Consider the following 10,726-nt stretch of genomic DNA (forward strand, 5'->3'; position numbering starts at 1 on the left):
TAGCGCTATCATCAAGTCAAAGCTTTAATTCGTTTTAATCAGCTGCAGTTTGTATTTAGTGCTAATTAGCAAATGTTAGCATGCGAACACACTTAAGAAAGCTAAAAATCGACATGTTAGCATTGTCATTCTGCGCATGTTATCATGCTAAAGTTTATCTGAAGAATTCAAAATCACCAAATTTGGAGATACATGGTTTTCACTTGACAGCGACATTAGATGCACTTTTCAAAAAACTAACATCTTATTGGATTTGTGATACTTTGATGTTGTCAAATACACGTAGCACAACTATTTGCCGAGGATCAATTTGTCATGCGTGATTCCTCACATTACAGTATATTACACACCAAAATAAAGGATCACTTACTGCTTCTACAGTGTTGAACACTTTAAGAAGAAAGAGGCAATTTGTGCAGGAAACAAGGGAGTCGTATCTAACTGAGGCATAGGTTTTGTGTGCTGAGCCCAATAGTGATATTGGTATTGATTAACATTATCTTCTCTTATTCCCATAACTCCCCTACTGTAATATAAAATCACAAGTCATTCTTTTAAACATGCATTGTCTCAGCAATTAAGCTTTTTTATACAATAATGCAATGTTTTTTTTTTATTTGCTGATTTAATTTCTATTGACCTCTCGGGCTAAATAATCTGTAGTTGCGATAATGCTTTGAGTAGCTTCACACCAGTCCACACATCCTCTGTACCTGGTTACTTTATTTATCTGGTGTGAAATGTGGCTGCAGCTCCTCAACTATGCATCTATTCAGAGATAATGGAAATGATAACTTGTTCTGCTATTTTCCTGCTTTATAAAAGTCAATGGCGTGTGTGGTTGTTTGTGCAAAGAGAATTGGTGTATAGATATCCAGCATCAGAGGAGAGATTGTACATTTATCTACAAGTCTGTATGAATAAATTACATGTGAAGTCAGGGAGTTCATGTCAGCTATAAGGTGTTTTTTTTACTCAAGGGATTTCCAGAAAATCCTTCTTTTCTAGAATCAAAGCCATTTTTTTCATCATCTAAGATGAGAATTTTGTTGTGTATAGTTTAGAAAATAATACACAATTTGTTGGTTTATTGTTTATCAGGATCTTTTGTGCAGTTCTAAAAGGTTTTTCTCGAATTTTTCTTCCAGCTTTACTTTGAAATCATTCCCAGCAGCTCCACATATGATGAAACTGTTTACGAGGGAGTTAACATGGCTTCCTCCCTAATAAGCCTGAAACGGCAGAAGGAAACCAACTTGTTGACGGCACTGTAACCACCACTGCCGCCTGCAACACAACCAATTTATTCCTCTCTTTGTACATACTGTAGCTCAGACACCCGTTTCAGTCCAGCTGTGAGGTTACCTCAGCAGGGCAATAAACAAAACAACACATAAATAAAAACACACATTTTTAAAGACAGTTTTTTCAGACAGTCTCTGGTTATCATCCATCTGAAGGATGATTGAGTGACGGATACAGACAGGTCAGTCCTTCTCTGCCTGGAGGAGTAACGCTGTGGAGTGCGTGCTGGTGTATGTGTGTCTTCCCAGCATGCCAAGTGGCTCAGCGCTGCCGGGAGAAGAGGTTTTTCAGGGCGTTGTTGTAGTTCTTATTGAAGGCGGTGTATATTAGCGGATTAAAGAAGGAGTTGGAGTACCCCAGCCACAGGAAGATACTCTTCCAGACGGGCGGGATGTCACAGGAGCACAGTGGGACGATGAGCTCGGTGATGAAGAAGGGGATCCAGCAAAGTACAAACACGCCGATCAAAATGCCCACCATCAGCGCCGCCTTCTTCTCCTTCTGCTCACGCCATGTGTCCCCATCTGTCTGGAAGGTCACGGTGGCGTGGCGCACAGTGAACACCATCTGCGGTTGATGTGTTTCGTCCTTTACCTGGCAAGGAAGCGATCAGAGAATAAATCAGTTACTTCATTGATCCATTTAACAAGCTTTTACACACCTGGGGTGTTTGTTTTTTTATCCGTGCAATTAACTCACACGTCAGTATATTGTTGTTTTTGTCCTGTGTACATCAACCAGTCACGTTATGCAGAAAAGACATATTCATAATGAACATTCTAGTATACAACAACACGGAGGCTCCATTGTCCAGAACCAAGAAACGTTATTACTCCCTCTAACCTTGACAAAGGCAGGGCATTCCAGATCCACTCCTTCCGTCCTTACCTTTCACAATAAAAGCATTAGATACATACACTGCGTGACTGTTTACCAGAGTCCCTCAAAGCATTTAGCTAAAAGGAAACTCAATAACATAGCTTACAGTAGTTTAGGCTATACAACCACTTAACACAGACAGACTGCCAGACGCTGATCCCTAGTTGGTCCTCTGCCTGCGGAAATCTATTGAAACCTTTAATTGAAAAAGTATTGCAAATCTGCATCGCTGCAGGTATGAATAGTTTTGATATGGAATATTTCTCCTTTTGGTGTTTATTCACCACGCCCCCAGTTTGTAAAGGTCTTTATAAATAGAATAGCAATATTTTCAACAATTTAGGCCCATTTTAGCTGCTCAACAAAAGATGGATTATTGGCTGAAAAGAAATGTGAGTCAACAGGTGGATCAACAAGCCAAAGCCTATTCTTTCATTACACACACACACACACACACACACACACACACACACACACACACACACACACACACACACACACACACACACACACACACACACAGGGCATACAACTAGAGCAGTGTCTTAATCTGCATTTTCCAGCAGCCCATTTCACAAACATACTGCACAGCTGGGAAAAGTAAAAAGGAAATGTCAACATTAATCTGCAGACGTTCTCATCTCCTGTTAGCACAGATAAAGGCTGACTCTATTTTTCGTTTATCAGGTGAAGTTGCGCGGGTCGTTCAGCAGCCGAACAGCCTTTCATGAAGACCTTCTAAATGTGTCTGAAGTGAAGCAGACCAACACTCTACACTGTTCAACATTTAAACAGGAACCTGGAGATGGAGAAACTTGTTCACTCTGGAGTAAATGTAGTTGAATCAATACGGGTCAGCGGGGCCTATAACTGATAAGATGGTTAAAGCAAGTCCATCTACAGCAGAGGCTATAGGTTAAAAGCTTAGTGCTGCTGGGAAGGAGGTTTCAAATTCTGTGGATGGTTTAAAACACCTCGACATTAGATTGTGCAGTAGCTAAACTAACTGAAGATCTTCCTTTACACCGTGCATCGGTGATGAGGTTAGGATGTAGCTTCAAACTATGAAGCTGAGACTCAAACTAAATCTTGTTTCAGTCATTAAATATATAGAGAGCTTATCCTTTTCTTTTTACAAAGCCTACTTCTCCAAGCGTTAGCAAACCAAAAGATCAACATAAATATGAAGCTAAATAGATGGTTAGCGTAGCTTAGCACAAAAGCAGTGGCTCTGTCCAAAGCCTCTGAAGTTAATCAATGAACACGATACATTTCGATGGTTTAATCTGCACACAAGCTGAAATGTAAAAAGGACAATTTGTGGTGTTATGGGGAGTTACATGCTGGAAGTATTAGTTCTTGACTGGCTAACTTAATCCAATGAATAACTTAATTGAAATTGAGAATTCTGTCATCAAATATGACTACAAACATTTGAATGCTTTATCTGAAAACCTCAATAGTAGCTTTCAATGTAAAAAAAAAAAAAAAAACATCCGGTAGCCTACAACGCAGCTTGTTTCTTTTTTTTTTGGAGCAAGCGGTGAGCGATGTGGAGTGGCTTTAAGCTGGAATGAACAGGTCCGTGAGCGTTCTTTTATTTAATAATATGACATGTGACTTGCCCACTACCGCAGCAGCTACAACCCACACAACTGGGATCGCCTGCCTGTGAGTGCGGTGGCGGTATTCTAATGGCATCACTTTAAGCGTACTGGTGTTGGTACTGGCACTGTATTATTTTAAAGCGATAGCCAGCCATTCTGGGTGTAGACTATGAGTTTAAGCCGCTGCATATCTCACGCAGCATTTTTCTCCCCTGCAGCTATGCTTTCTATAAAAGACACCGTCGCTGCATCCTGGGCTTAGCGCCGCCCAAGTCGATTGTATTTCTTTAAAAGAATCCCAAACAAGGATTTTTACACCCCCCCCTTTTTTTTTTTACCCCTATTCCAGAATGCTAATGTGTGGAGCCAGGCTTTTCTTTAGCACTGACAGCTGTGAGGATCTGGAGGTCTGGCTATTCCAGACTTCAGACGTTGTGACTGGCACTGTCTTCTCTCTGATGAGGACTGTCTCCCACCTGCAGATATGGATGGCTGTCTTTAAAAAAATGTGTCAAGAATTTTCTCATTTGCTTCTTTCATATGTTAAAACGGTACAACTGTTCAAGAACCTGTTGAAGGTCAGGTGATTCAGTCGAGCTAGAGAGGTTTAATGAAATATATAATGTAAAGAATAGAAGTCAATGTACCAGTGCTTTAACATGAGACAGCTTTCATAATTGTAGTGACATTAATCTTTTTCTGAAACTACATTTTATGGCTTTTGGTACTGTATTGTTAAATTATTAGTGCGTCTTGGCCAAGAATCTGTCCACATCTTTAAACTCCATTTCTGGTGGCATGTGTATGTCTTTGAGTGGGTGTTATTCATGGATGAGTGCAGGTTTATTATCTTGCATGTGGATGCCATCGCTCACATTACAACTCTGTACGGACCCTTTGCAGGGCTCGGTGCCTCGACTCTTCGATGTACGCTGGGGAATGATTACAATAAACTCTGGCTGGGTAACGAGACACGTCTAATACGACTATAAGCAGCGGGTACATCTGTGGAAAGCAAAATGACTAATAAAACATATTCAATTTAATTGCTATAGCTACAAGAGTGATTGCCTGTGTAATGAAACTTGACATAAAGTTAGTCTACCAAAGCAATAAAAGACGGGGTTAATTTATTCAACAATTGGTTCTCCTTGACCACAAACTCCTAATTTTGGGCCGAATTATGTCACACTTGCGTAACTAAGAGGTATCTTTTAGGACTGGGGGGGGGGGGGGGGGGGGGGGGGACATTTTAAAGTACGTGGATGACACAAATAAAAAGGAAAAAAAAGGCCCCGCTGTGTATTTTCTGTGGAGTTCTCAGAATGTTCAGGCGTTTGATGATTTTCAAAAGAAGCCTTTTCATAGGTGAAAGAAAGAGGCGTCTGCTCTAAGATGTCTAAAAGTGGCGTAATCTCTATCACTGAGGTGCTTTCAGGGCTTTTCAAATTGCATTACCCACCATAAGGGCAGGTGAAAAGTGGATGCTGACTCAATTTGCACGGGGTAAATTTGCCTGATTAGGTGTTTGCTAATGCTTGCGGAACAGATCTAGACCTTTGTGTCTGCTGATTAGAGAAATGCCAATGCCAGGAAGGTGCAGTGGCCCATTAAAGAAACTGGAGGGGGTATTTATAGCTTTCTACCTTCTGCCTACGCACATTAGCAAGCTGGTGGTGATGAGCAGGATTGCTGCAATTATTTGTCCGCATGCTCATTCATCAGATTCTTATGTTTCCCTGATTGCTGTTGAAAAGCTCATCAGACAGAATGATAAATAAATGTACAGCAACTTATATTTGTGGGTCTTGGGCATCAGTGAGAGGGAGAAATGTTTATCATAGGTCTGGTGTTAAATAAACTAGCGTGCCATCTCTCCCCCTCCAGGTCGCAAGCTTACTCACAAACAGTAACTCTTTTAATCTAGAATTACAACAAACTTGTAGGCATTACTCTGTGCGTTACGTTTGCAGTGACACCTCAATTCATCACACACAGAACTGACAGTTCAGTCATCAAGAACTATATCAAGATAAGCAATTCTGATTCCTCTGAACTTTTTCCTTCTGTTCAGGACAAAGTATATCATCATTTCCAATATACCTTCACCTTCACATACAAACTCTTCCACTCTGCGTTACTGTCAGTCCTTGCGGTGCGTTGAACCTATTGCTCTCACTCTGCTCACAACCAGAGCCCCGATATTGGGTTTCAATTCCTGCTGGCTCCGAGCTCGCTTTCATAGTCTCAGCGTTCCCAGTGTGGCAGCTCCCCCCCGATGATGGATGCTGGTCCTCTCCATATCTTCGCATCCCTGCGTCTGATGAGGGCCACTTAGGGAGCAGATTATTATTCGAGTGAGTGGAGTGTGGATCTGATGTTTCGTCCCATGAGCAGTTCTGCCGGGTAAGTCTTCAATAGTGCACATAAATGCTAATAGTGGGTTAGTGGGTTTGAATACCACTAACAGATATATACAGCAAATACAACTTCGTACTGTATGCAAACGTGTTTCTGAGTCTGATTTGTGTATTGTAGACTGTATTTGCTATCTGGTTAGGAACACCATCTTGAATAATGTGGATTTTAGTGGCTTAATAACCCAGTTTTTGTTGTGGTTGTGCAGGAAGATGAAAGATTTCCTAGTAACATGGGTCTGATGTCACACTGGAGTGATTGCCTCTATACTTGTAGACGTTTGTCTGTGGCTATCAGTTACCACGGTTGTTCTGGCAGAGGTGTAGGTTGTGGTGGCTCTTTGAGCTGTTTATGCTTGTTTTCCTGGCAGAAGGGGCAGGTTTCCACTATGCGTTCACTAGATATTTAGGCCTCTACACAGTTTCCTTTGCCCGTTCTCCGCATTTTGACAAGCCTTGGTGTCTGTCATGTATGTGCTCGAATACTTCCTGTCTCGTTGACTGTGCAATGACAATGCAACAGCCTGGTGTGATAAGGTTTCTGATCTCATATTTATTTATTCTGTCCAACGCTCTGCATTGCCCTGGCTTCCGTTACTTACTGCTCCTAGGTACAAGTTGTCCTCAGTCTGCTTACTAGAAGGGATCAATGGCCCTTTCCCCACATTTGCTACACTCAGATTCTAATGCTGGGCATTTGCCTGGGGCATTATGCTTCTCCTCTTCGTATCAGCACACTCCCCCCAAGTGGGCTTGCTCTCCTCCATCACTTCTCTCCTTGGCTGGCTGCCTCCCACCTCTCTTCAATGGCCGCCAGTGTACAACCTCCTTCACGCTGAATGCTGCCTTTTGCTCCTGCTGGCTTATTTGCTGTGCGGCATCCTGTGCTTATCGTACCATCTGCGCGGCAGTTTCCCATGTAAGATGGCAGATGAGGTGTAGTCGTCGAAGTTGTGAAATAAAATAATTTTTGACTTCGTAGACCATTGCGTAAAGTGTGCTAACCTGGATCTCAACACCTTTTTTTCTGGCGCACTGAACTTTGCCATAGCGTCGCGTGTCTCTCACTTCTGTCATCTTGTCAAGTAAACTATCTCAACATAAGCGTTAAACCAAGTACTGTCAACCAACCTTACCGACTCACGTGCAGCTCGATCTAGCTCTCTGATCGGTTTCAAAGAGTATCTACATGTAATACCCAACACCATGACATGGGGATTTAAAGAGGGATTAATGAGGGATTTCAACAAAAGGAAAATTAATAATCACCTCAGCCATGGGTGTTATTGTGTTGGTCTTGCGGGAACCAATCCGAAACTTGGCAGCCTTGTAGATCTTCCAATAAACAAAGAGCACCACACAAAGTGGCAGGTAAAATGCTCCGAAGGTGGAGAAGATTGTGTAGGACGGGTCCTGGCTCACCTGGCACTTCATCCCCTCCGTGTAGGTCTCCCCCCAGCCGAAAAGAGGCGACAGGGAAATGATGGAGGACAGCAGCCACGTGAGTGCGATCATCACGTTGGAGATCTTTTTGCGCGTCTTGAGCGTGTACTCCAGGTGCCTGGTGATGGACCAGTAGCGATCCAGAGCGATGGCCGTCACGTTCCAGATGCTGGCCGTGCAGCAGAGCACGTCGAAGGAGATCCACACCTGGCAGAGCACGCGGCCCAGTTTCCACAGCCTGCCGTTCAGCTCGTGGACGAGGCTGAGCGGCATGACCAGGGCGGCCACCATCACGTCGGAGATGGCCATGGAAGCCACGAGGTTGTGGGGCACCCGGTGGAATGTCCTCACCCTCAGGATGGTAACCAGCACCAACAAGTTCCACACAAAGGTGGCCACCACCAGCATTGCCAGTAACGTAAGAGTGAGCACGCTGAAAACAGAAAAAGGCCGGTAGATGTTTCCCCCGGAGTCATGGCCGTCCAGAGCTCCGCTGGAGTTGGCTGTCAGTGTGCTGGTGTTGGGATACGTCATGGTAGCTGCTCACGGCCCCGCAGCCAAGGGCCAAGACGATTCAGAGACAGTCAGTTGATGCATTCTGCAGTTGTTAGAGAGAAGAGGGAGAAACAATTCCAATATGATTGTTACAAGTATCTCACATCTGAAAACCTTTTTGTATCAATAAATGTTCTATGAAATTCAACACTATATGCTAAAAGTTGACGATGCAATTCTCTCAAAAACAGTAGCTTTTACGGCTGGCTTTGCTCTGTTGTGTGAATGCACTAGTGTACATCCCTGTGTCATTCACAAGAGAGGCACTTTAGTGATTTGCTCACAATAGTAAAACGCACTTGAGTTTTTTAACAGCTGTCAAGCAACCTACCTACAACTTTCAAGTGCAATTTCATCTGCTGTTAAAAAGGCTCAAAAGTACTCCCGGACATCTTGACTTCTGGAAGAGGCCATAAATATTCAGTTTCATCATCCCACTGCTGTCCTTTGATTTGCATCGAAGTAAGACCTCTGTTGCAAAATTAGCAGTTTTAAGTGGAGTCCTTGTTGTAAACTCATTCGGGAATATTTCTCTTTGGTATTCCAATAGAGAGATCCCTCGGTTGAACATTGTGGAGCTCTATGTTTTAAGTGGTTGCAGAGAGCAGCATCTATTTTCACTTTAAATAATAGAGGCCGTTGGCGAGAAACTCCGAATTAGCATAGGATTGTTTCCATTTCAGATTCACAAAAGAAAAGATTTGACATGCCAGCTCTATCAATACATTCACAGGAGATGCTCAGCTGTCAACACTACACCATGTCCAACCAAGCATCCTGTCAGCTGGATGTTGTTCAGTATGGTATCGATCTTTACAGTTTACAACTGCTATATATCGTATCATTTAGTAGACCAACTTCATCAGAAGTGGCATAATAACAGAAAAACAACTATTTTATGAATTTGAATTTCGAATACAAACTTTAAATGAAAGTACACGGAAGGATTTATCTGATATTGGAAGTCCATCGTTTTGGTTCAGAATATATTGTTATGCTAACTTAAGACGCATCTGACTTACAGAAGCATCATTTTCAGCAGCCTCCCTGGGTGCAATAACGATTTCCTGCATCTTGTCTTGGAAAATATATTCAGATGTGCCTCATTATATCATAAGATGTTTATTATAATAAGGAATTACATATTCTTATTTATAGATCAGTTTAAACTACTCCTCCTGCTTTACCCTATCCTTACAAACTGCTCCTGCTTCTAACAGTCCTCCCGGGCTTTTTAAAAATACAGATCAGAGTTTCTTACCTTGACCCACTGTATTATTTACCACAGTGGAGTTTTAACCACAACCTTGAATATTAAAAAAATTATACATTTTTCATGTCTTCTCCTTGTGACATTGTAATAACGGGATCTGGATGATGTGCTCAGGTTGATCCCAGGACTAAGTGTCCATAATGAGTGTAGCAAATGCATGTAATTGAAATAATTGTCCCCAATTGATTTCAATTTAAATTGCAGGATTTAATCAACAGCATCATATTCTTGTGTCTGTTTGGCCTCTAATAACATTTCTTTTGACTGTATTACTGAAGCATTAATCTGATGAATAAATCAATGAGACGTTCCTTGAATTTCCAAGGACGTGTTGATTTTTCTACAAAAAAATAAAAAGGCAGCAGAGTTCCTCATGAAATGCATCATTACCTCCACCATGGAGGTTTTCAATGTGTTTGTTAGTTTATCAGCAGGGTAACGGAAAACAACTTCTGGCCCGATTTTCATGAAACTTGGCGGAAAGGTGAAGCATGGGCCAAAGAAGATCCACCTCACAGGGCGGATACACAAATGGTTTTTCACTTCCGCTAACATTGCGAGAAAGGGTATTTGCCCTTGGTTGAGGGGCGCTCTCTCTCTCTTCTAGCACATATATGTTTTTACACCCAGTGGGTTGTATCCGAGGGATCTGCTTGTTATCAGTCACTCATCAAAGGCCCGACGGGTAATGACAATATGAGCCATGTCCCTGTTAGCCGGTATATTTATGTGACATGTGACACTGTCTCGTAGCATCACAAACCATGCCTTCTAATCAAAGGGTCCAACTAAGCACATCAATAAGCCCTCTGCTCCTTCTTCTCCCCACGTCTATTAACAAGCCCAATAGCCATGAAATTGGACAACCGTTTTGAAGGGAACAGGCAATCAAACATGCCCGCATCCCTCCCTCAAACAGCGGCTGTCACTCACTCTGTGAAAGCCAGACACAAGGCAGAAAAACGCATGCAAATTTATATGTGCATGTGTGAGAGGAGCAAGGAGGGAAGGGGGGGGGGGGGGGGGGGCACTGGCGGGTAAGACAGGAATCGCACTCGCTGACGTCAAAGGACAATAACTGAATACATTTAGGACTGGTTTTTCAGACAGCTAGGTGGGTAAAGTGTCAATTCAGGTCAGTCACTGTCATGAGACTTGCTGGCGTCAGCTGGTTCACTGGGCATATTTGCTGGAGAGCCTTGTGGGGGTTTTAGTTAACGATGAGAAATTAAACAGGGACAGAGGGT

The 10,726-nt window shown here is 42.6% G+C and overlaps 1 protein-coding gene across 1 annotated transcript; it reads right to left on the reverse strand.

The window, feature by feature from the left end:
- Positions 1-1,566: 1,566 nt before the first annotated feature.
- htr5ab (5-hydroxytryptamine (serotonin) receptor 5A-b) lies at positions 1,567-8,185 on the reverse strand (the record flags this gene model as incomplete). The annotated part of the gene is made up of 2 exons (XM_079181957.1): positions 1,567-1,899; positions 7,478-8,185. The coding sequence occupies 2 exons, from the start codon at positions 8,183-8,185 to the stop codon at positions 1,567-1,569; spliced, it is 1,041 nt and encodes a 346-aa protein (XP_079038083.1).
- Positions 8,186-10,726: the final 2,541 nt, after the last annotated feature.

This window comes from Pholis gunnellus (genome assembly GCF_910591455.1).
Source record: "Pholis gunnellus genome assembly, chromosome: 20".
Taxonomy (NCBI): domain Eukaryota; kingdom Metazoa; phylum Chordata; class Actinopteri; order Perciformes; family Pholidae; genus Pholis; species Pholis gunnellus.